We start from the raw sequence: 27,087 nt of genomic DNA on the forward strand, positions 1-27,087 counted from the left end.
ATCCTTACCTTTTATTTCAGAAAAAAAATTTAAATACTCTAATGAAAATATGGCACTTTTAATGAAAATTATAGAAAGCATATTTTGACAATAAGCAATAACACAAATATTTATCATACTAGAAATCTTTATTTTCACTTGGAGAAACATTATTAAGCTAAAATGATTTTTCATTATAATGATGATTTAATATTACAAAAGGGTGTATTTCCAAAGTTAATTTGGGAATCAGAATATTAAGAACATATTGACAAAGTATTTTTTTAAAAAATCTGAAAACAAATTAATCCTCAAGCATACAAATCTAAGTACCTTTCCACAGTATGAACAGACTTAAAATGGCAAATGTGTCCACAAGGTAAGTATTTTAAATGTTCCAATGTTACTTACTGAATTAATGCATGAAATCGCTCAAAGCCAAGCTCTTCGACAGCCAAGGCAGCTATACATAAAAGACACTTTTCAGCACTACACATGGCAAATAAATGACACAAGATACACACAGCAGGCTGTAAATACTTTTAAGCAATCAAAAGTTTCCCTCTTTCCTTACTCCTTAGAATTCTCAGTTTATTTTCCACCTTATTGCAACATAAATTTATATTTCAACATCTTAGGTATCATGAATAGAACTAAAATGGATTTAATACTGAAATGCAGAAAGGTGATTAAATAATAAACATTTTCTTTAAATTCAGTTGTGCTAGAATAGTTAATAGCATGTGAGAAAGCATTGAAAATCATAGTGCTTCGCACATAACTGCAATGTGTCCTGCACTTCTAAATCATCTTTCATTTCTTAGAGCCAAGTCAAATCTTCACTGCTAATCTTCCTCTAATATAAAATCTTTAGACTTGATGTTTCATTATTAAACAAATGCATATAAAAAGGCAGAGAACTTTGAAAGTACACAGGTTCAATGACAGCTTTAAGTCTGTTTCCTCATTTACTTGTATAACTGTTGACAAGTTTTCAGTATCTTATTTAGATTATATTTACTAATAAAATTATAAAATTTTAAGAAATCAAAGGAAATCAAAGAAAGCATTTAAATGAAAAGTAATGCTTACTTAGCACAGTTCTCAGTTCCAGGCCCTTTTTTAAATGCTCTATGGGCCTTAACCTCATTTAATCCACAAACAACCCTAGTACCCCGTTTTATAGTAGAGGAACCCAAGGCCCAAAGAAGAATCCTTCCAAGAGCAAAAAGCTATAAACAGCAGAACTGAGATCTGAACCTGCATAGTCTCAGCTCCACAAAGAAATCCTGTCTTTAAAGAAATCCTACACAGATCAAAATGCTCACTCTCATTAATCACAAGGAACAATTTCATATATACCTTATTAAATAAATAAATAAATGTTAGTACTTTCAAATACTAATCCTCACTAGAGAACTGAAGAAACTATGTATTCAAAAGTGAAATTTTTATTTACAATTTAAAAAAGTCTCATTATGTTAGCCTTTCAAAGTCCAGATTTAATTTTCAAATGTTTTGAATTACTTTTTAACATCTGTAAAGTCCAAATTGATTCATTTAAATAATCTTTTGATTTGTGTGTGGGAAACAAACTGAAATTGAACCTGAGTATTCACTACTGCAAACAAGTGTGCATTACCAAAAGCCAAAACTACACACCACAAAAGCCAATGAAATTAATGTTTGTACACAATGTAATATTGACAAGGGGAAAAACACTTCACATTTAAAATTTCAAGAGAAAATAAAACTTCTACCTAATCTTTTCTAAACTGTACTAACTTCTATGTGGCACCTGATTATCTAAATAATTTTACTGAGTGTACAATATGAAAGTTGACATAAAGATAGTAATTTAGAGTAAAGAGGCAAGCAAAATAAAAAGCTTAGCAGGCAAGATGGTAGAAAAATATAAAACACAAGAAAAAGAACATAGCTGGGAATAAAGGAAAAAAACAGGTAAAACAGATTGTTATATGGAATAAATTTTAATATAAGCTCATTTCATTGTCAACATCTAATGTGAATTTTCAAATTTTCAATTACTAAAACTTCTCCAATTTATATAACATTAAAAATCAATTTATAATAGTTTCATTTCATGTCTATTTTAAAAATGAGACAATGTAAATTGGAAAATTACTAAAAAATGTTTTTTGGAGGGGGAGTCAATATAATATGCCCAAATAGGTTACTGAAGTGCCAAAGTTAACATCATGAGGCCATTTAACCCATCAACACAGAAATGTACAGCACATCCAGTGAGCACACAGTTTACTAAGATACTAATGAAAAATGTTAGCAAAAAACTATTTTCTTATAATATTAATACACGGAATAGTTTTAACCACATATTCTTTAAAACAACTTCTAACCTCTTCAACTATCCCTATTAAGATTTTAATATCCTAAACAAAACTATTAAACATGCTTTTATGCAATCCAGTAAAATCTGGAAAATATTTTAAGACCAGCCTTAATGACATTTTTTGATTATCAACCTTGTATTTTCCACTTGTTTTCTTTAACTCTAAAAATATATTAAATTCTTTTTGAAATGCTATGTTTGAAAGGCCTAAAAGGAAATGTCATTCAACTGTTTAAATTTGAAAAATTATTCCTTGCAAATGTACTATTAGTAGAATTTGCCATTGCAAAGGTGAGAGAGAGAAGATGCTGACATCCTAGAGACATGTTGGCTCAAAGAGATAACTTGCCTCGTAGAAAATCCTATAGGGAGAGCCAGATGTGTATCATAGCAACTGAAATTTACTTTTTAGAAATTGGGTGTCTACAGTTTCCACAAAGACGATAGTTAATGGATTGCACTATAAGCAGAACAAGTCACTTATTTAATAAAGGCACTTAGAACTATCAATTACCAAAAGCAACCTATGAACAAGTTAATTTCTAAAAAGAAAACCAGAAAAGCAACTCTATCTGTAGTACAATCTTACTAGTTCATTCTGGCAGTTTGTAGGTCAACTAGGTAAGAATATTTAAAAGCTAAAGACCATAGAATATATAATTCTTCTGAGTGAGAAGAGCTGTTATTTTTCTCTAAGAGAAATCTTCAAGGTATGAAAAACTTAAATGAATGCAAAATTAAAACTCATAATAAAAAAACTATCTCAAAATAATTCATCTATAGTAACCATGTCCAAAAAGTTCAGGAGGAAAAAAAACAACACAGGGAAGAAAAATGTCCCCATCTTTGCTTTAGGAAACAGCTGAAGATAATTAAGACATTTCCTAATGTAAAAAACAGTTGTAATAATAATAATTTCCCTGTTTTTTCCAATACCAAGGAAAACACTGAAGTATTTGAAGCAAAGAAAACAGAAATATGTTCTTTCAGCTTTCTAAATGAGAGTTCCAAAGCTGAAAAGAGACTGTCATCAAGTAGAAGTTAACTAGAACTTTTACTAAGTTTACTTTAAGAGATGCAGTTCCTATGTTTTTTCCCCAAAAATCAAAGAAAAAAATAAACAAATGTAATATCCTCCAGCAATTAAAATCATCATGTAAGAAATGAAAACTAACAAAGCTCAAGGATTAAGTAAGCTTAGGCTAAAAAACAGATCTTACACAATGTTTAAATCTTGTTCTCTCTTTAAAATTTTCAATAGTTTATTCAAACACACAGACAAGAAATTACTTCATGAAATAAAAGTGTGTCTTACAAGAATGTTCCACTTGGCAACTAGACTGTGCAGGGCTCCCAGAAAGACTAGCGGTTTCCTCAGTTGTTTTTCCTCTTAACCAAGAAACCAAGCAGTAGGATCCCGAGTTGTCACAACCAGCACTTTCTAAAATATCACACAAGGTATGACAAAGGAGTTCCTTCCGCTCTTCCTCTAAAAATAACCGAAGCATAAGTTACAATGGTTTTCTCTGCGGGGGACAAAAAAATCCTGTCAAATAACAATGTTAAGAATGTGTTAATTTAGTGACCAAAATCAAGCATTTTTTAGAGGGGCAGAAATCCATAAGCCACTGATCTTCAATTACAGTTTAGAAAAACAATGTGCTTGAGGGTTAAAATGTCACTGCTATTGAATATTTCCATTCAGGAGAAAAAGAATCCTGGAAAATGTAGAATTAAACATCAGAGGAAGGAATATGCTACGTGGAGTAAGCTGATACTGATCACTCCTTTCTTAGGCTGCAAACGGAACCTTTCAGCCTTCTTATAGAACCAGGTCTTGTAAGGGCCTGTGGAGACCTCTGGTTTTCCCCATTTCTGAATGAGTCTCATGTCTTTGATCTCCCAGTCCCACGGGGGAAGGATAATGAGATAATATACCATCAGCACATATGACACAATCCATTACATTAGCAGAGGCCGTTGCGGTTATGCCGCATAGTACACAAACCACTGATACTGTACTGTGGTGATCTCAGCCTCAGACATTTATAAAAAATAGCACAAATGCTCAACTCTGTCCTGAATCTTAGCCACCCTCCCCTTTTCGAGTAGTGTTCGTCTCCAGAAGTAGTACCACTTTCTGAAGCTTTCAAACAAAGGTGATAAGATGGCTATCTACCCCATGTAAAATTTTATGCTAGAGGGAGGTTTCTCTCCCTAGATAGACTAAGAGTTCTTTAAAGACTGGAACTGTCCTATTCACTTTCTAGCCACCACAGCATTTACGACACTTACAACAATGCTACAAAAATTTCTTATCAATATGAATGCTTCTATGCAAGAAATTTTAGAAATTTAATAAAATGTTCATGCTAGTAACAGTCTCTTTTGAATAGTTTCTTTCTTCTCTACTGAAACTTATTTTGCATTTCAGTTATTAATTAAAAATACATGACAGTGACACTTTATCTCTTAAATTCAAAACCACTAGTAGAATGTAGCTGCATGGTTTGGAATGGAAGCTGCTCTGCCCTTATATACAAAACTGCAATTATAATATATTCTACCTTCTTTCAGTAGTCATTGTGAGTTCACATAAAATAGTGTAAGTGAAGAAAATATATTTGTAAACTGTCAAGGATGCAAATGTTTGTTATTATCAGGTAGCACATACAGTTCTCTGATTTAACCATATTGCAGAAGCCACGAAAGCTTCATTTGTGATTTAACTCAGAATTACCTGCAGTAGTATTGGTATTGTGTAAAGTATTATACTAAAAGATTCAGCAATACAAAGATAATCTTGAGTTTTTGCTCAAAGCTAAATCAGACAATCAAACATAAATGATTCTTCCTTATGGTATGCTATCATTTAACAGTGCACCAAAAGATTTTTCCCTAAGTAGTAAAAACCTGTCTTACCCCTCTCAGTTAGGAAAACCACATTACAAAATACACATTTTAAAGACCTAGAGTCACTGTTCATGAAACTTCTGGGAATATTTAAAAAGTCAACCTCACAAAAAAGTAACTGATAGTTTACTTTTTAAAAACAGGTAATATCAACTCAATTACTGCCAATGAATGCTGCAGGAATCACTTATAAAATAAAAGATGGAGTAGAAGTTGATAAAAGACAGCTATCATACCTGGGCAATCCCTCCAAGAAGACTTCTCAGATGAAAACAGGAGCTTCTTCAAAAGAAATGCCTTTACACAATTAAAGCAATAATTATTAGAATTTATTATAAACATACCTTATATCATTCTTTTATTCTAAAATGGAAAAAACCCCCAACTAATTTGTACCTCCTTTCTGATCTTTTGAATAGTGCTATAGAATTTCAAATCATTTTCCTCACATTCACCAGTAACTGAACATACTTACTTACTTAGAATATATTACTATAAACTTGATTCTAGACCCATACAATTCTTCTTTTATAGTACATATTTTTTGGCAAATAGAAGAACTGACTCAAAATAATAACTGCATAACTGAAAAAGAAATTTACTGCTTCATTCACAGAGTGAAAGCTCTATCGACCAGGAAAAAAAAAATCTACGTTTCTCTTTGATTCCTTTGAGGAAAGAAAGCTAAATACAAAAGTGGTTCTGTACTACTTCTCATTTGTGACACAGGAATACCACTGTGTGGATCACTGATAAGGAGTTCCTAACTTTCTGATTTAACTCAAAAAGCTTTAAGATCCCAAGGAAAAAACAAACCCATTTTTAACCTTTTCTTAAGTGTGCCAACTACGTTACGTTAGTGTTTCCATAGATAGCAGTTCTGAGTATAATACTGTTTCCTTCTCAAAGTGTAGTTAACCTGACTTGTTTATTTTCCACCTACTTTATCTCCAGGGGGCAGATTCAAGAAAAAGTAGTTACTATGGTGATTCTTACTCATCAGTGTCTGAAAAAGTAGTATACAGATAAGAAAACTACTTTTAGTTGCTGCTGCTGCTAAGTCGCTTCAGTCTTGTCCGATTCTGTGCAACCCATAGACGGCAGCCCACCAGGCTCCCCTATCCCTGGGATTCTCTAGGCAAGAATACTGGAGTGGGGTGCCATTTCATTCTTACTCATCAGTGTCTGAAAACAGTAGTATACAGATAAGAGAACTACTTTTAGTTAGACAGACCTAAACTTGAATTCTGGTTCCATTATTTTACTAATTAAAAATAATAGCACAAACTTTAAAAAGTTGTAATGAGGATTACATGAGATGATCTAGTAATACACTTAGCATAATACCTGGCACCTAATAAACTATCAATTCTAAACATCTAAACAAAAAAATAAGGAATATTCTCACAGTAATAAAATCTACAAATACTATAACCAAGTGCTTTTGACTTTTCCCCAAATAACAGAAACCATAAAATTGAGTGGCATAACTATACTGCAAAACTGGAAAAGTGAGATGGGACAACCATTATTTCACCACTAACAGAACCACCATTCGCATTCTGATATACTTCCTTCAAGTCTTTCTTTCATACCTGTTTCAAATTTTAAGTGAGAAGCCTAATGGGTATGTGATTGTTTTCCACTTTTCCCACATAATTCATAACTATAAGTCAATCTCTAACTGTCTACCGAGCTATTAAAGTTTACTTCAACATTATTCCATGTTTACATGACGTTACTGTGCATTAGGTTATTTGCAATTTTTTAAAACTACTATAAATAAAAAACATATTTGGAATTGCTGTAAAAAAGCTAATTCTTGAATACAATCTTTCAATTTTAAGGATTATTTATTCAGGGAAGATTCACAGAAGTAAAATTATTCTCAAAGAATCTGCATTATTTTATTATGGTTTCAATTATAATGTAAAATTCCTTCCCTTGGTCATAGTACAAATTTTTACCACATAGAGTTATCTGTAGCTACAGAGTGTGCCAGCATCACCCTACCCTTATATGTACTGGCAATTATTTTATATTTAAAGATTAGGAAGAGTAAGCCTTCGGGCAATTATTTTATATCTAAAGATAGGGAAGAGTAAGCAAAAGAATCTATTTAAAAGTTTTATTTGTACTTTGGTGGATTCCCAGTGAGCTTGGGCATCTTGATTTTTTGGTTGTGCAGCATCATTCCACCTGCCATGATTGCACATACTTGCCCATTTCACCTCTGAGGTTTAAGTGTTTTTCTAACCAATGTGTATGAGTTCTTTGTCTAAGAAAGATATTCACTTATTGCTAACATTACCTGAAGATATTTTCCTGAGCCTGGAACTCATCTATTCTCTTAGAAGGCTGGTAACCCATTATTTTCAACTTCCCGTGGTTAAGTGTTGTATCAAGAATAAACTTGGTACATGGTACGAGATGACCCAGATTCAGTTTTCCCCCTCAAATTATCAACCTGTCGTATCAGTAGCGTTTACTAAACTACATTGTATTTTATCACTGATTTGTATTCCTTCTTATTATGGTACGCGATTATAACTGTTGTATGTAACATGGCCTACTACTGTATTTTCTACTTGGTTCCATAATGTTTATTCTTCTAGCAAAAGTGCCATGTTCTAGAGTTCAGTTTTAAAAAGTTCAACATCCAACTCGCACACTTCCCTTCATTACTCTCAGTAATTTAGTTTTGATTTTTACATTGAAATATTAATACAAACAAAATTCTATAATCAAAAACATTTATGTAACTATGAAGCTAAGTTACTACCTCAAAGATATATCTTGATTTTGAATATTACAATTATTTCCTGTTACATAACAACTCCACTTGCAAAAATAACTACCATTTTGGAAATATAGTGAATTTTATACAACATGAAATTCCTGCTATTTATCTTGCATTTAAGTATATTCATAGACTGGCAATAGACTCTAAGGTACTATCATGGTCCAAGAGGGTCAGTGGTAATAAAATCTACCTGTATATAAACAAGACACAGAATCCTCAAATTCTCATAAGATTCCTACTAGCAAACCAAAACCTACCTCAGTTGTTCAACAGCTCTAATAACTAATTTATAGTTAAATTTATTTATACTCTAAAATCCCTAGGCAAAGCTCATTCAAATTTTTCTTAATTAAAAAAAAATTACTAATGAAAAAAATGTATTCAACTTTACTTTTTAAAGAGGAAACAATGACCTACAAAGAATATATTTTAGAATCAACCATAAAGGAAAACATTTCTTTTCTTCTTCAAAAAATGCACTTTAAATTTAACAATGTAATTGTGTATGGAGTTTGAGAGACAAATTTATTTTGCAACTAACAGTCAGGAAAGCATTTTTTATGCTCAATGAATAATAAATACCACATTAAAAATGTATTTTCAAAATGTGCTGATTAAAACAAGCAATAAATTCAAGTTTCTTTTTAACAGTTCTGAAGTTATACTGCTGTTTAGACATCGTAAATATCACAGCAAACTGAAAATTCAATTCTCCGTTTTAATAATTTAATAGTTCATGGCAAATCAGCCTTTGAATTTCAAACAATGCAACACATAAAAATTCAAAATCAAATACACATACTGAAATTCACCCTATCTCATGTGCAAAGAAAAAAAAAATCTTTTTTTTTTTTTAAAGTTTGGGAATTGTTTGAAATCTGCTGTTACTGATTTTATTTTAAAGACCCAAAAGATACACCCTAAAACAGTATATACTGTCAACTTACTTTAAAATCTGATTGAGTTTTAGGCCATGAAAATATTAACCCGTCTTCAACTTTTTTGAAGAGTCATTTTAAGAGACAGAACAAATACAAACGATACCATGATTATGGTATAACTACCTTTGGCATAAATTATTATTACTCAATAGGATCACTGTGTAAGATGTCATGGTCATTATTTTCAAGAAAACATAATAGAAAACTTGGAGTTAAAGTCAGCCAAATGGCTACTGCTGTGTAAGCTACTCATATTCTGAATTCATTTTTATTTCAGACATTTAAAGCAATTTACATGAACAAAAGTTAAGAGGTAACTGATTATGCTTCATGATTACACAGAGTACAGGTATTAGAAAACACAAAGTCAAGGAGGGAACGTTTGAACACGTCCCTCTAAGGAGTTGGTAAAGTAGTCTATGTTACCTGAACAGGTGCAATAACAGCACAGGGGCCACCTTCAAACTGTTCTAATGCAGATCCCTCTGATTCACTAAACACAAACCCTAAAAATGAAAGCAAGCAGCAAAGATTAAACATGTCGTTCAAGTAGTAGCCGAAAGAATTTTTAATGTACTTTGTTTTGAGAGAGAATCACTTATCACAACAGCAAATTATCTTTAAGTCAGTCCATTGCTATAGTTCTTAGCTTTCTGGAGGATAAAAGAACCCTTTGAAAAAAGATACGGAACCTAGGCTCCCTGCCAAGTGCACATGTGCGCGCACACACACACCCACACAAACACAATTTTGCACTCAGGGCCCCCTATTAAGTGGACTAAAGAGATACAGTGTAGACCTCAGTAAAACAACACTAAATCTGATTTTTTAAAGTAATTTAATATACTGGAAGAAAGACTAGACAGTTTACTGAATTTAAACAGAAATTTTAGGACTCTTTAAATTAAAAAGCATTATACACACTGACAGCTTCCCTGATGGCTCAGACGGTACAGAATCTGCCCACAAAGTGGTGAGGCCCCGGTTTGATCTCTGAGTTGGGAAGATCCCCTGGAGGAGGATATGGCAGCCCACTCCAGGATTCTTGCCTGGAGAATCCCATGGACAGAGGAGCCTGGCAGGCTACAGTCCAAGGGGTTGCAAAGAGTTGGACATGACTGAGTGGCTAAGCCCAGCACATACACACCAAACGTGCTCATACTGGCTCCATCTCAATTTAAGTGTTACCAAGTCGCACTGATTGAAAGCAGCCAGGACAAGCTCCCACAGAGATCACGGCACACTGTGGAGATATTGCAGCCAAAGTCAGGAGAGGTTAGTTACAATCTGTACAACCTTCAGGAAATCATTTCCCCTCCCTAGGCCTCGGGGTACTTAGCTTTAAAACAATCATTTCCAATTCCAACATACCTAATGGTTATAATTCAGTCATTTATGCAATGAACATTTCATGACCCTCAGACACGACACCAAACATCCAGGATATACAAATGACATGCATGACAAAGTCCCTCGTCTGGAGAAGCCAACAGTCCAGATGAAGACAGACATACGAATAAATCACTAAAATAAAGGGATAAATGAATGTTTTAACAGAAGTATGAAGAGAGTGTTGAGAAAACTGAAAGGAATGACTTTGCCTAAATCAAGTCATAACAGGTGACTTGAAAGCTGACCTTGAATGGAACCTTAACAGAGGCAAGGGTGGGAGAATGACTTTCAGGTAAAGAAAACATCTTCAGTAAAGGAAAAAGGGGTGGTAAGAACAGGACAAGTTCATGGATCAGAGGGAAATGTCATGCAGTTGAAGAGCTGTATGGGGGCAGGATGGTGAGAAAGAAGAGATGACAGGACATTCATACTGGGAAGGGCCACATCACGACAAGTACTAATTAAAGTAGTAACACAACCATACTGGAATTTTGTTTCTTTCTTTAAAGGACCAGAATGGGGAGGAGACCATTTCAACAGACCTATAGAGACAGTGCCAGACTAATACAAACAACACTAATGTTGAGAGAAAACACTATATACAAACAGTATTTCTAAGGTAAAAATTAAGATTTGATGAATATATGCAAGTGCAGCACAGGCTGGGTACGTAAGAAATTAGATCTAACTCTGTTTCTACCTTGAGACACTCGGTAGCAAGTGAGTTAACAAATAGTATGGAAGTCGCCATTCCAGTCCACCTCTTCTCTCTTTACCTTTCAATCTCTTTCAAATAGGATTTAAACATGTACCTCCTATTTAAAAACAAAAATTCTCCTTAAGAGTCTACCAGAAGGTCCTTGTTTACCCAAAGGAGTTGAAAATTTAGCACCCCCCCCAACAAAAACCTACACACACTGTTTACTGCGCCTTTCATAACTGCCACAACTTGGAAGCAGCCAAGATATCCTTCAGTAGGGGAATGGATAAATAGCACATACAGAAAATGAAATATTATTCGGTGTTTATAAAAAATAATGGCTTGCAAGCTGCGAAAAAATAAGGGGGAAAACAGTTATATACCATATGATTCCAACTATATGACATTCTGGAAAAGGCAAAAAAACTATGCAGAGAGTAAAAAAGATCAGAGGCTGCCAAGGGGAGGGGAGAGGAGGATGGGGTGAACAGATAGAGCACAGAGGATTTTTACAGCAGTGAAAATACTCTATGATACTATAATGATGGATACATTCCATTATATTTTTGTCACCACCCATAGGATGTATAGAACCAAGAATAAAAGCTGTTGACTTTGGGTGATAATGATGAGTCAATGTAGGTTCAAAATTGTAACAAACACTCTGGTGGGAGATATTGACATTGTTGTGCACGTCATGGGAGCACGAGGTATGTGGGGAAATCTCTGTATCTTGCTTGCAATTTTGCTGTGAACCTAAATAACATTGTTCTAAAAGGAAAAGTCTTATTAAAAAATCATTTGACCATTAAAAAGAAAAATTTCCATCCAAGACTTCAAACACCACTCGCTCAAAGCATACCTAATTGTCTGTATGTACTGTCTCAATTTCCTCAATTAACTCAACCCACAATAATTTGGTTTTCAACCTGTGATTGCATCAAACTCACTCTCACCAAATTCACCAATGACCCCTCAGAGAACCGTCTGAAACGCTCATCAGTGACTTGTGAAAGCCTTCTGGCCCTTGGCTTTAGCGGTCCCTCTTGTTCCAGATTTTCCTTTTTTGTTTCTGCTCTGTACCAATGTTGATCAGCGACTAAATGCTAATGTTCTTCAGGTCTTGGCTTTAGAGTCTCTGTTCTTTTCGTTCTACATGTTCTCCCTGTGTAACTCATCTACTCCCAAGGTTTCCATTATGGGTTATAATCAGGTAATCTCCAAACAGAGCCCTGAATGGAACTCCAGTCACTGACAGAATCTAAATTCTTTAACATGGTCTTGTATGGTCTGGCTTCTGCCTGTGTCTATCTCATCCTTTGACACTTTCCTTCTTTAGCCTCCAGGTGGAGACTTTCTTTCAGACCATCAAATATCCATTCTCTCTCTGGTTTCTCATGCTTTGAACATATTCCCTCCACTTGAAACACCCTCTCCAAAAAACTCCCACTTAACTTTAAGGCTTCACCTTATAAGAACCTCTTGGTTCAAGGGCCCAAAACACATCTGTATCTGCCCATCTCCATTCCATTTCTGGTTCACCTTTAGGTTCTAACCACCATCATCTTTCATCTAGAACACTGTTAGGAATTTCCAATCAGGATCCCCTTGCCCCATTTCACCCACATCCCAACTCCCAACTCACCCCTTACCTATTCACCATAAATTTACCAGAGAAACAGTCTAGAAAAAGAAACCAGTTTTTCTCACAGACTGCTTAAAACATTCAAATGGTTTCTTACTGCAATTAAAATAAAATTCAAACTCCTTTTTCATTGCCTAAAAAAGACCCTATATGATCTATCAATCCCAACTTCCCTCAGTTCACTCTTACCTTCATCATATACAGGGGTCTTAGTCCTCAGAACATCTTAAGATCTTTACCTGGGGCCTTGGTGTCGGCTGTTCTCTCTGCATGAAATGGTCTTTACCCTTCTCATAGCTGAATCCTTCTCATCCTAAAAGACTCAGTGGAGGTATTAACTCATCAGAGAGATGTTCCCTGACAAATCTAGCTAAGTAGATCCTTCCTACCATTCCCCAGCCCAACCAGGACTTATCATCATCTGTAATTATGTTATTGTTCATTTGTTTATTGTGTCTTGCCTTGCAAGTATCCTGCCTCTCTTATTGACCAGTTTTCCTAGTGTGTTGTTATTAATACAGTTAATACTCAATGAATACTTGCTGAAGTTTTGGGAAGAAAGATAATGGGGGTGAGCTCATTCACATCCAACTCTTTGTGAGCCCATGGACTGTAGTTCTCCAGGCTCCTCTGTCTAAGGGGTTCTTCAGGCAAGAATATTGGAGTGGGTTGCCATTTCCTTCTCCAGGGGATCTTCCCGACCCGGGGATCTTCCCGACCCAGGGATCAAACCCATGTCTCCTGTGTCTCTTGCATTGGCAGGTGGATTCTTTTCCACTGAGCCATCTGGGAAGCCTGATAATGGAGATTTTTGTTTCTCAATTCAGTCTCTAAAATGTGGTGGGGGCGGATATGGGTCTGGAGCTCATGGCAGGGATGAAGATTAAAGATAGCAACTTGAATCACCCTAAACATGGCAGTTAAAGTGAATGAGAACACAGAACAAAGATAATGAAGGCAGTTAACATAAAAAAAAAGAGAAAGAAACAAGCCGATGCTGAGTCAGCAAAGACGACTGACAAAGACTTGAAAGGTAAGAGAAAAAACACAGTGAGGCCCCACAAAGGAAAAGCAGGCAGTCACCTGTTCCAAATGCTGAGTGGAATAAAAACATACATGAAAACCCTGGGTTAAGCATGTCATCACTGGGAATACTAAAAAAAGCAAACTTAGAATACTAGGAAGAGCAGTCAAATTTTAGAGGGTTGAGGTGTGATTCAGAACACAAACAGAAGGAGAGGCTGCAAACTATGTTAAACAAGTGAAGGGACAAAGGATGACAGCTTGAAGGGTAGCTGGATAGAGAATTATTATTTTATAGGACAAAGGGCATGAGTTTCCAAGAAGAAAAAGAGTGATCAAATGGAAAAAGAGAAAGTTTAAGGACGCTGAGTTCTGAGAAAGCTGAGATGGTACAGAGTGGCGGTGGACTGGATAAAGAGGTTCTCAAAGTGTGGTCTACCGAACCCTGGAAATTTTAGTGACCTTTTAGGGAACCTGCTAGAGGTGAAAATCATTTTTACTGTAATACAGAGATATCTGCCCTTTTCTCGGTTTGATATTCACAGTGATGGTACAAAACAAAAAGTGGGTTATGTTACTGGTGCCTTAGCACACATCAAGGCAATGCCATTAAGCTATACCAGCAGTCACTGTACTAGGAAACACCCTGATATGCTCTCAAACAAACAGAAAAGGCCAATTTAACTTAAGAAAGCTCTTGCTAATGCTAATCTTATTAAATCTTGACTTTGAATACAAAGTACTTAAAAAAAAATTGTATGACATAATGGCAACTACCTATGAAGCACCCCTGCCACGCACCCTGTACAGGTAGGTGGCTCAAAGAAAAGCAGATGTGCCATTTTTTGAACTGTGAGCTGAACTAACAGCTTGTCTGTGAATGTTATTTTTACTTTGAAGAGCTAGTAACAAACTATGATTATTTAGACTTTTTCTCAGAAGTAAATGTAGTGAGCCTGATACTTCAAGGAAAAAAAAACTGACAGTACTTTTGCCAGCAATAACATTTCAAGCTTTCAAGTGATTAACTAAAATTCTGGAAAACTCAGGGCCACCACTGTGAGCTTGAAGCTTCCCAACACTCAAAGAGATTTTTCTGACAGGATCAGTGATATAATAATAAATATGACTTTCAGTTTAGTTCAGTTGAGTTCAGTCGCTCACTCGTGTCCGACTCTTTGCGACCCCATGAATGCAGCACGCCAGGCCTCCCTGTCCATCACCAACTCCCGACTTCACTCAAATTCACGTCCATCGAGTCGGTGATGCCATCCAGCCATCTCATCCTTGGTCGTCCCCTTCTCCTCCTGCCCCCAATCCCTCCCAGCATCAGTCTTTTCCAATGAGTCAACTCTTCACATGAGGTGGCCAAAGTACTGGAGCTTCAGCTTTAGCATCATTCCTTCCAAAGAAATACCAGGGTTGATCTCCTTCAGAATGGACTGGTTGGATCTCCTTGCAGTCCAAGGGACTCTCTAGAGTCTTCTAGATATTGTTTAATAATATGTGTTAACATTTGGAAGATGTGCATAAACCAGCAGACCAATAATTTCCAAACAACAAATGGTTACAAATTAATTCACAGGTAGAAGATCCACTCAAAGTACAAGACAAACCAATGGATTTCAATTTAATACAGTACAAATGTTCACCAATGTGGCTTCAGATTTCATATCTCAACTAACCTCTAAGAAACTACCATTTGCTGAGTTTCAGTGTAGTATCAAAGAAGAATATCCACAATTATTTGAAAATGCTATTATGATACTCCTATATTACCAATTGCTTAAATGTATGAAGATGGATTTTCTACATACACTTCAACCAAAACAACAGACTGAATGTTAACAGGCTGGAGGAGCAAGTGAGAGAATCCAGCTATATTCTAATGAGCTAGACACTGAAGAGATTTTTAAATGTAAAATAATGCCACAGGTCTCAATTTTTTTTCATAGTGAAGTCTTTAATAATTTTTTAAGAGTGTAATGGGGCCCTGAGTTTATAAACTTGAGAAAACGAAAACTTTAGCAGGTTTTCAACTTAGAAATATGGGCAAAGAGGAAGTGATGTTACTGACTGAGAGCAACAGAATGAGGGGCATAGAAAACAGAATATTAATTCCAAAAAATCATAAGAGTCGACAGGATAAAGAACTAAGAGAAATACTGAGGGCTCAGCTAAGGTTTAATTAGTACATCTGTACTGATGCCCACCACAATTTGCTCCAGCAACACGCAACACTTTGGGAGAAACAGAATAGAGGACAGGCTAAATGTAGGCTAAAAAAAGGCATGATGGGGCAACCTTAATAAGGACAAATGAGAACTAAGGGTGCTGGTGATCACATCAAGACAAGCAAAACTGAGATCCAACCTGGAAACAAGAGGTGAAGCCAAGGGACCTCTACTCTTCATCCACCTCTTTTCCTAGTGGCAAGAAAGGGTCACTGGTGTTGGGGCTAAGTGCAGAGGTGAAACTAAGCTCTTCCAAACTTTCAGGGTATGTGATAAATAAGTTCAGTAATGGATCCTTGCCTTTCTTAAAATCACTGATAATGTAATTCAATTTTCAAGGTCCATGGGTGGGGCTTTTAGACTGAAATACATTATGATGAGTTGCTTTCATACTTTAGAGATAAAAACCCCAGGGAGAGAATTCTAGGCAGATATGCTTTATAACAAATTCTGTTTAATTGCAGCATATATGCTTGAGGGTGTTATCTGATAATGAACAAAGGCTCTTACAGCTTAAAATGTAGTAAAAGTCAAATAAATGGAAATGAACTTTTCTGTCCTAAAACAGGACTATGCTATGCAGGCATCTCCTTTTATAATAAAGTTTCACTTGAGTTGGAATTTTTTAGGATACAGTTATTTTTCTTGTCAAGTGTTCTCATATTTGTATTATTTCCTAGTTTTAAGAGGAATTGACTTATCACAAAATGACTGCTTTACTAATTAGATCTGAAATTAGCCATCTAACTTAGCATCTGATCCTAAGCATATGATTTTGTATCACACTGGACAGCACTAGACTAGACATAGAAGTCTTTCTCAATTTTATAGCTCATAACTAATTTAAACCTAAGCCATGAACCTCTTTGCAATTTCCTAGTCTTTTATTTTCATATGACTTACTTATTCAAACCAGTTTGACAACTATTGCCTATGTAGTTCTAGTCTTCCATGTAAACAAAAGTCTTCATTTGTCATTATAAGTTAGATAATATTTAGTGGAATCTGAACTGAGCCTTAGTCTCCTCATCTATAAACAGGAGAATAACTACATTTATCTCTTGCTGTCTCTTGGGGTTCTTGCAAAGATTAAGCAAGATTTTCAAAAACTGTAAAGCATAATACAAATGTAAGGTATTATCATAAATATTTTGAACTTAAGATCTTTGAAATTATATGATCCATAATACTGACTTACCTTCACATCACACTTTTGGATTTTAACCCAAATTGATCCCTCAATTTTTCAAAAGTTATTTAGAATCTTTTTTTTTAATCATATAGTAAATACTGTCCTACACAGAAAGTGCAAAACTAATTTCAAACAACCACAGCTCCAAACACTCCACCTCCACCCTAAAACACACTGAACTGCAATAAACAGCAAAACTGGGTTTCTCTTCTGGCTAATCTTTAGGTGAAACAACGAAGTAATTTAAAGCTGGAAGGAACTGGGTAGAAAAAAGGAAAAGATGAGAGTTCTCAGAGTTTATAATGTACATCAAGGTTGACTTGTTTTTTAAATGGAGATTTGAAACACAGCCACACCCATCTTATCAAGGGCTGCTTCTGCTGCAATGCCAGACAATCAAGTCACTGGCCCTTTAAAGAAAATATTTGCCAAACACTGGCTAGACAATCAATACTGAAAAAAAAAACAAAGTCTCAACCAGCCAAAATGTTTTCCTTTGTAATAAGATTAATATTTACTTTTGTTAGATCATGGTGACTCTTATTCTGGTTCTGCTGGGTTGAGGTCAACCTGACCACTTCCAACCATCTCCTCTACCACTCTCCGGGTCTAAGTCACAGTCTTTTACCCCCTGGATTACTGCAATTCTATCTCATTTGGTCTTGTTGTCTCACCCTAGGACTACAGTCCATCCTCAAATTTAGTAGTCAGGTCAGTCCTTTAGAAATTGTCATGTCATGTCTCTCCTTTGTTCCAAAACTCCCAATGACCTGTCATCTCATTTAGAATAAAAACCAAAGTCCTTGCAATGGCCTATAAAATCTTAGTGATCTGGGCCACATTGTTTCTTATACCATCTTTATTGGTGCCTTCTTCCTTCATTCTGTCTCCAGCCAAACTAACCTCCTTCCCATTCCTTAACCAGACGTACTCTGCATTAAGTCTTTATGATGGCTATCCTCGCTGCCTGGAATATTCCTCAGATACCTCCATGACTAATGCAGTTACTTCAAGGGTTTGTTCAAACCTTATCTTAAAATGAGGCCTTTCCAGGCAACTTCACCCTATAATTCCTATCTCTTTACCTTCTAGTATATATACTATGCCATATTTGTTATTTGTCTTCCCTTGTGCCATATGAAGTAAGCCTGGAACATTTCAGTTTGAGAGAAAGGAAGAATAAATGATATTTACAAATAATGAAGTAGAAAAAAAATTTTTTTTCCTTTAAAAAGCATTAGTGACAACTGAGCAGGAGGGAAGTAGGCAGGAGTAAGGAGTAAATGTCCAAGTTAAACAACAAAACAACTTCAAATCTTTAAATTATGTGACTTATTGACTTTAAAATAAAAACTGCAAAAAAAAAAAAAAAAAAAACACCTCACACCAAAACCCTACTTTTCTCTCTTTTAAAAAAAAGTATTTGCAAAACAGAATTATCTCAAACTGCCAAATGAATTTTAAAAGAACACACACACACACACAAAAACCTACGTGCTACTCCTGCACTTACTGCTTTAACATATTATCTAAAGAGGCCAAATCAATTAAAGGGGGGAGAGGGAAACTCCTAAAGCTGTTTAACATATCACAGGAATTTAACAGGACCAATCAGTATAGTTTCATAAATGGAATATTCCTGGACATAGTTCTATAAATATTTATGCCAAAGACCTTACATCTATAACTTGCTTCCAAAAGATAATGAGGTTACAGTTGTCAATTCAAAGCACAGCTACAGATGATGAAATAAAGCCAAAGCTGATGTCATATTACGAATGCAGTAAGTGCAGCAAAGCAGTGTCTTGTGTCATTCCCAAATCATTGCCACAGCAACCTTCAGCAATTTCTGTCTCCTCTGAGAAAGAATAAATGAACACAAAGTCAACAGAGCAAAACCAGTAACAACACCCCTCTGATTCAGAAGTGGTAACTTAAAAACACATATTTGGTTGCCTTAAAACCATGATCAATTTAAAACCTTGAAGAATCAGCCACAATATAGCTGTACTCTGTCAAGAGCAAAAAGGAACCTTTTATTTTCAAATGATATTGAACAGGTTTTGTTAAGGAACTTCTGACTACAAGATGGTAGAGCATTCTAATGTGCCATTTCAAAGTGATCTAATTAACAATAATTTCTTGCAACTGAGTGATCTTTGGCTTGATCTATCCTACAATTAGGCACTTTCTAAATTAAGCTATCATTTTCTGAGTGTTTATGTCACATATTGTGTTAAGTACTTGCCTTTAATCCTCACAACAAACCTGTAGGATCGGCACTAGTATTATCTGTTCTCCACAGAGAAGGAAACCGAGGTTTAAGTTAAAAAACTTGAACCCAGAACCAAAGAATGCCTATTCCAAAGACTGCTCCTGCTCCTAACCATTATTAGAACAGCCTCTGAATTCTCCTTGTATCTGCAACACAGTACTAAAATAAATGAGGCCAAATATCACCCTATTCTGCGCTATATTACTGTTTAATTAACAAAAAGTAAAACCTTTCTCAATCTTACAATCTTGTGTACTTTAGGGCTATTCATTACTAGAATAAATAAGACAAATAGGAAAATAAGTTTTAAAACAGAACTTGCAAATGTGAATGCCCATAATTTCTGAGAAAAATTAGTTAAGTGACAAAATTAGGTGTGTGAAGTGAAAAGTGAAGTCGCTCAGTTGTGCCCAACTCTACGACCCCATGGACTGTAGCCTACCAGGCTCCTCTGTCCATGGGACTTTCCAGGCAAGAGTACTGGAGTGGATTGCCATCTCCTTCTCCAGGGGATCTTCCCAGCCCAGGGACAGAAGCTGGGTCTCCCGAATTGTAGACAGACGCTTTACCACCAGGGAAGTCCAAAAAGAGCCAAACTAATTACATGTCTGGTTAAAAACAGAAAAGAAAACAAGACAGAGCTGTGACTTGTAATTCACTCCCAGTTCTATCAATTCGTGCAACTTTGGCCTGGTCATTTAGCCTTCAGGACTCATTTTTCTCATTTTCAAACAAAGAGTAATGGACTAAATAACCTAACTAGCTGTTACACATTATGATTCTGTTTTTACCAGGTCTTAGAAGTATCTGAGAGGGAAGAAGACATGATTTAAACCCTAAATGTTTGTTACTAAGTAAACATTATGAAGTAAAGACATGTATCTACTATGCTAAACTTACCCCAAATCCTTTGAGAATCAGTATTTTCTAAATACGTTTTCATAACAAAATATTTTAATAATAGTACTAAATAGCTACTATTCATTGGCTTGTGATGTTTAACATACATACATTACCCACCCTTCTGATTTCAAAGACTATGCTGTTAACTTCACTTTCTTATCACCTTAACCAATGTGTTCGTTTCGTTTTAATATTAAAACGCACGAGACAGCGATGATTACTAGCATGAATTGCCCAACGCAGAGCCTGGGACAGCTCTGGAATTAAATCAGTGTGTGTGTGTTTTCTATTTCACAATTATTCGTAGTATTAACAAAACTTCTTATATAATTCAAAATCCTGTCTGAATTATCAGATCGGCGCAGGAGGTTCTATGAGCCACGGAACAGATACTAAATCACCTCAAAATCTGGCATATTGGGGTGTAGAAAACACTTTGCAGCAGCGTTTTATTTTTGCACCGAGTACCACGCCTAACCGCCTAATTAAAATACAAACTGCACAATCCTTTCGTGGAATTAGCCACAGTGAGTTTCACGTGGACTTCCCTTCTCCAAAATTAGACCAAGCACCAAGATGAAGCCTCGTTAGAGGGTAAAGACCCAGGAGGCCAGAGCAAGTCTTGAGAAATGGATACCAAAGGCACAGGGCACACCTTCAGTGTCACACCCTGCAGCCCGACTGCCGCCCCCTTCTCCTTCCCAGCCCAAGAGGCAGCCCAGGGAGCGGCAGGGGCACTTCGGGTCTTTAGCTGCCAGCTGGAACCATTCTCCTACCCAACCTCTACCCCCTGGAAGGGCAGGGCGTTTCTAGAAAGTCCAGTGTCAGTGCAGAGCAGGGGAATTGGGACAGAGTACAGGGCACGGGAGGGGACTGGCGCGAGAGGCGTCAGGGCTCGACTCTCTCGGGGCAAAAGGAAGCGGGGGCTGGAAGCCAGAGTCCAGCCGGGGTACCTTGCGTCCAGCGGCAGAAGATGGTGTCAGAGAGACCGGGGCTGCTGTTGGTGCCCCACACCAGCTCCATCAGCTCTTTAGTCAGTTCGGACATGATGGGATGCCGGCGAGCTGGTCTTGGCTTTCAGGACTCCTGCCCCGGCACATGGGGAAGGGGCGGCTTCCGAGACCAGAGTGGCGGGACGGCGGCGGTAAACGAGCTTGAAGGTCAGACGGGAGGGAGGCAAAAGGAGAGAGACCTACTTGCAGAGACCCCGCCTGTCAAGCCCGGTCGAAGCGGCAGCAAGGAGTTTCCCGTACCGGAAGTACCGGAGCCACTTCCGGCTTCTCTTTCACTGCGGACCCCACGGCCGGAGGGGCAGGCGGCACCTCCCCGGAAGCGGAAGTGGGGGTGGGGCGAGAAGAGCTGCACGGGTCTCTTCAGGCCTTTCTGAACTCAGTGTAAGGGGACTGTCGTGTGGTGGCTGCTTTTGTGTTGGCTGGAGCATCGTGTCCCATGGGTGTTGGCATATTCCTCAGTTCAGTCGCTCAGTCGTGTCCGACTCTGCGACCCCATGAATCGCAGCACGCCAGGCCTCCCTGTCCATCACCAACTCCCGGAGTTCACTCAAACTCGCGTCCATCGAGTCCGTGATGCCATCCAGCCATCTCATCCTCTGTCGTCCCCTTCTCCTCCTGTCCCCAATCCCTCCCAGCATCGAAGTCTTTTCCAATGAGTCAGCTCTTCGCATGAGGTGACCAAAGTACTGGAGCTTGTAGAATACCTCTTTATCCGCACTGCTTTGGGCTTAGCGGTAGGACCCCAGGCCCAAGCCCTGGACTCGAAACATAACCTATAACCGTAAAATTTGTAATATTAATTATATTTACAGCTTTAAAAGTATGGTTGAGTCTCCTTGAGGAAACATTCATGTCTGTGCCCATAAATTGAAGGCTCTCAATCTCTTGCTAAGTCACATAAAGTTAAACCAACCATCAACATAACTGAAGAATGTGACTGAATGAATGTTAGAAATGCCTGACCCAAGCGTAACGCAGAATTACAAAGCTCTTTACAGGAAAACAGATTCAAAGCTGCCCGTTTGTAAATGGTAGAGCAATTTTACCTGCAATTTTGAAGACTGTAGTTTGTATGGGCAACACGTGAGCTTAAAGATCGGGTTTCAATCATTGACAAGCATTCAGTTGAATTTAGTGGCTTCTCTGAGTTGGTGATGCGTAGGGAATCTTGGTATGCTGCAGTCCATGGGGGTCACAGAGTTGGACACGACTGAGCATTTGAACTGAATTGAACTGAAAAATTTCTGTTTGTGACACTTACAAAGAAGAAAACTTATTCTGGCCGAATTTGGAAAACAAATAGGCAAAAATCTGTTGGGCTCCTTCCAGGCAGCAAATAACAGAGTTTGTTAATTTATACTCTATTTTTGATTTAAGCAACCTTTGCTGTTGTTAAAAGGAATTGCTCAAAGTACCTGAACCCTATCCATAGCCGCCTTCCCAATATTTTTTCCTTGTGAAATATCCTTTATCCTATTTTTCAAAGAAAATCTTATTCTTCAAGATGTATGTTGACTTAAAAAATACAGCCTAAAAATTCAAAGTTTTTTTTTTTTTTTTTTAATTCAGTGAGAATTTTTAGGACTTTAAGCCTAGGAGACAGCATTTGTAGTAACCTTGAGACAACTGCTCTGAGGAGCAGAAGGGAGGAGCCAGGTTAATAGAAGTTTTGCAACAAAGGGCAGGTAGTCTGAACATCAAAAGATTATTGTTAATTAAAGGAAGCCAGATATCCCACAATCCAATATTCTTGGGCTTCACTGGTGGCTGGAATGGTAAAGGATACATCTGCAATGCAGGAGACTTCGGTTCGATCCCTGGGTGGGGAAGATTCCCCTGGAGGAGGACATTGCAACCCACTTCAGTATTCTTGCCTGGAGAATCCCCCTGGACAGAGGAGCCTGGCAGGCTAAAGAGCTGAACACAACTGAGCGACTAAGCACAGCACAGATATCCCAAGTTAAAGAAATTAGCACTTTTCTATGTACGGGAAGATGCAAGAGTCTGGGATCACTGAAATCATTTCTTTCATATGTATCTCAGCTATCCTGGGCCAGTAGCCTGTGTTTTTTCACATCCTGAGCTCCACTGGGGCTCACCTTAGGGAGTAGCTACAGTCCTAGTGGCTGCTAGTCCACAGGTACCCTTCTTCCTGAGTGCCCTTAGGGCTCAGGAATTCACAATGGAGTTCTATAGTCACTGATGACTGTGATATCCCTGTTTACTGATGTGGCAGGAAATACTCCATTTCTTGGTACTTCCCTGGTGGCTCAAATGATAAAGAATCTGCCTGCAATGCAGGATCCAGGGTTGGGCTGATCCCTTGGCAAAGGAAATGGCTACCCACTCCAGTATTCTTGCCTGGGAAATTCCATGGACACAGGAGCCTGGTGGGCTACAGTCCATGGGGTCACAAAGAGTTGGACACAACTGAACAACTAACACTTCGACTTTTCACTCTACTACTCACAAAGTAGAAGTGGTACTTTGAATAAAGCCTTCTCCTGTTGTTACAATATAAAAGAAAATTTTTCGCTTCTGAGATTTCGTGAAAGTGAAGTTGCTTGGTCATGTACAACTCTTTGCGACCCTATGGACTATAGCCTATTAGCCTCCTCCATCCATGGGATTTGCCAGGCAAGAATACTGGAGTGGGTTGCCATTTTGTAACTTGCTTATGACAATCACTGTCATTTGTAATTTGCAAATAATTATTTACTCTTCTGCTGTGGTAGATGTTTAAGGAAGATGAGGACCTGTCTTATTCATAGTAGCTAATAGAGAGCCTTGAACATAGCTGGATCTCAGTATTAGAATGAAACTTGCCTTTATGGAACTTGAGAATTCACTTATGGAACTTAAGAATTCAAGAAGTAAGGAAATGAGGGAAAGTACCAGTGACTGGTCCAAGTAAATGTCTATTATTTGTACAGGTGATTTATAATTTGCACAATTATTTCACTTCCTAAAAGACATAGAAGGGCCAATATTCATAGATCCTACGTAAGTGGCAGAACTCTAATGTCAACTACAAATTGGCACTTGCCATGGGAGCTTGCCATCTACCTGTAATCTACAAGGATTAAATCATGTGCTGCTGCAGCTGCTGATTTTTAACACCCCTGAAAGGCCTTCAGGGTGAAGAACAGAAATGTAGCACTCTGTGCTCTGGAAAAAATGGGCAGAACAGGTCTTCAGATAGTTAGATATTTTGAGGAGCTAATTTTATGAGCCCAATTCTAGTATCTTGTCATATCTAGAAAAGCGCTAAAATCCTTCATGGTGACAACTGCTTGTTGTGACTAGCAGAAACCTTCCAAAATATATGCTTGATTGCATGTACACCCCCTTCACCAAAATCACATATATACTGACCTTCACCACTACCTCTTTAGAGCAGTTTCTCAGAGCTATCTGAAATGCTGTCTCTCAGGCTATAGTCCTCATTTTGCCACAAATAAAACTTAACTCACAACTCTCACACTGCATTTTTTAAAAGTCAGCAATAAGTTCAGAGGTGTTTGCCACATTTTCCTCTTTTCATTATTATAGAGACATAATTATAGATATAATTGTCCATGAATAGAAAGAAATACTTTCCAAAAAATTTTAATGAAATATTTCTTGATCCATGATTTTTCTTAGTTTTCAGCTGTGATGAAACTGGCAAAATCTTGGGTAGATATTAATATGCATGATCTTTCTACCTTTAGGTTGTATTCTCTATTTGCAACATGCTTTAAATTTTTAAATTAGCTGGACATATTTTTAACAAGGAATATTTGATTGTTAAATTATTTATGTTGCTTAATTATTCATTACTTGCTACATTTGAATTGTGAAGTTATGCTACATTAGAAATGCAAATTAATGTTCATTTAACATTTTTTTAGTTAGTAATCATTTAGAAAAATAACAATAATTGTAACAGTCAAGTTTGTTGCATGTATTTCTGGTACAGGAGGATAATGCCTTTTTTGTTTTTATAATGACTTGAAAATTATGTAATTTTTCTTTGGCATATTTATCTTGTTCCATATTTACCATAATATTTTTTCCTTAGGACCATCTATTAGTCTTTGTCTAAGTAGCTAACTCATGTCCAACTCTTGCAACCCCATTGACTGTAGTCTGCCAGGCTCCTCTGTTCATTGGATTCTCCAGGCAAGAATATTGGAGTGGGTTGCCATTTCCTTCTCCAGATTGCAGGTTGACATATAGGTTCCATAAATGATTTTTAATCCTAAAAGAGAGTCTAAAAATATCAGAAAATTCCTGTTAACATGTTAACTTTTATTTTTAGTATTCCTCTTTCAAACTCAAGTCAGGGTACCTCTATAAAACTGGGCTTAGATTACCAGAATCATCAATTCTCTTTAGCCAAATCCACTAAGAAACAGAATCACTCATTATCAAATGCTAACTCCATGCTGAATTATTGTTATCTTTCCCCAAATTTCCCTGTCAAAAAAGAGCAAAACAGCTTCATGACCTTGTTCCTAGCAACTACCATGAAAGGACATTTCTCCAACTAGAAGCCCTCAGATTCTAATTTAGTATATTTGCACCACTTGTTTAAGAGAAATCAATCTTTCAGAAATCCACTCTACAATAAGATAAGTTCTAAGCAGGTTACTAAAACAATCCTCTCTGTATTTATTAATAAAAACTATTTCATGTATATGTCCCTTGGCTTCCAATAACAGTGTAAATCTGTCGAGCACATGAAATTCTTTTCTTTGCATCAAACTAAACATGTCTCAGTTCCTTATAAATCCACCACTATCATGCTCAGGTATGACATAAAATGTCATTTCCTACAAACACATGGTGGAAAAAGGGTTCTGTCATTAAATGCTGAGTTAAATAAAGTCAAGCAAGAGATGCTCAAAATTCTCCAAGCGAGGCTTCAACAGTACGTGACCAAGAACTTCCAGATGTTCAAGCTGAATTTAGAAAAGGTAGAGGAACCAGAGGTCAAATTGCCAACATCCATTGGATCATTGAAAAAGCAAGAGAGTTCCAGGAAAACATCTGCTTTATTGACTACACCAAAGCCTTTGACTGTGTGGATCACAACAAACTGGAAAATTATTCAAGGGATGGGAACACCAGACCACTTTACCTGCCTTCTGAGGAATCTGTATGCAGATCAAGAAGCAACAGTTTCAAAGAACTGGACATGGAACAATGGACTGGTTCCAAATTGGGAAAGGAGTGCATCAAAGCTGTATATTGTCACCCTGCTTATTTAAATTATATGCAGAGTAAATCATGCAAAATGCCAGGCTGGATGAAGCACAAGTTGAAATCAAGATTGCTGGGAAAAATACCAATAGCCTCAGATATGCAGATGACACCACCCTTATGGCAGAAAGCAAAATGGAGCTGAGGAGCCTCTTGATGAAAGTGAAAGAGGAGAGTGAAAAAGCTGCCTTAAAACTCAACATTCAAAAAATGAAGATCATGGCATCTGGTTCCATCACTTCATGGCAAATAGATGGGGAAACAATGGAAACAGTGACAGACGGTATTTTCTTGGGCTCCAAAATTACTGCAGATGGTGACTGAATCCATGAAATTAAAAGACACTTGCTCCTTGGAAGAAAAGTTATGACCAAACTAGACAGTATATTAAAAAGCAAAGAGATTACTTTGCCAACTAAGGTCCATCTAGTCAAAGCTATGGTTTTTCCAGTAGTC

General features: G+C 37.0%; 1 protein-coding gene across 3 annotated transcripts in view; it reads right to left on the reverse strand.

Moving 5' to 3' along the window:
* Positions 1-21,653, reverse strand: part of FAM188A (family with sequence similarity 188 member A) — an 82,499-nt gene extending 60,846 nt beyond the window's left edge. For 2 of the 3 annotated variants that reach the window (XM_005687974.2, XM_005687973.3), the window contains exons 1-5: positions 21,325-21,653; positions 9,434-9,513; positions 5,500-5,560; positions 3,666-3,839; positions 391-442 (exon numbers count right to left, since the gene is read on the reverse strand). In XM_005687974.2, coding sequence (XP_005688031.2) covers positions 391-442; positions 3,666-3,839; positions 5,500-5,560; positions 9,434-9,513; positions 21,325-21,418 — 461 coding nt within the window. In that variant the 5' untranslated portion in view covers positions 21,419-21,653. The remainder of the gene's footprint in view (positions 1-390; positions 443-3,665; positions 3,840-5,499; positions 5,561-9,433; positions 9,514-21,324) is intronic. The other variant, XM_018057150.1, reaches the window with a different exon arrangement.

Source organism: Capra hircus, chromosome 13 (genome assembly GCF_001704415.2).
Source record: "Capra hircus breed San Clemente chromosome 13, ASM170441v1, whole genome shotgun sequence".
Lineage (NCBI taxonomy): Eukaryota > Metazoa > Chordata > Mammalia > Artiodactyla > Bovidae > Capra > Capra hircus.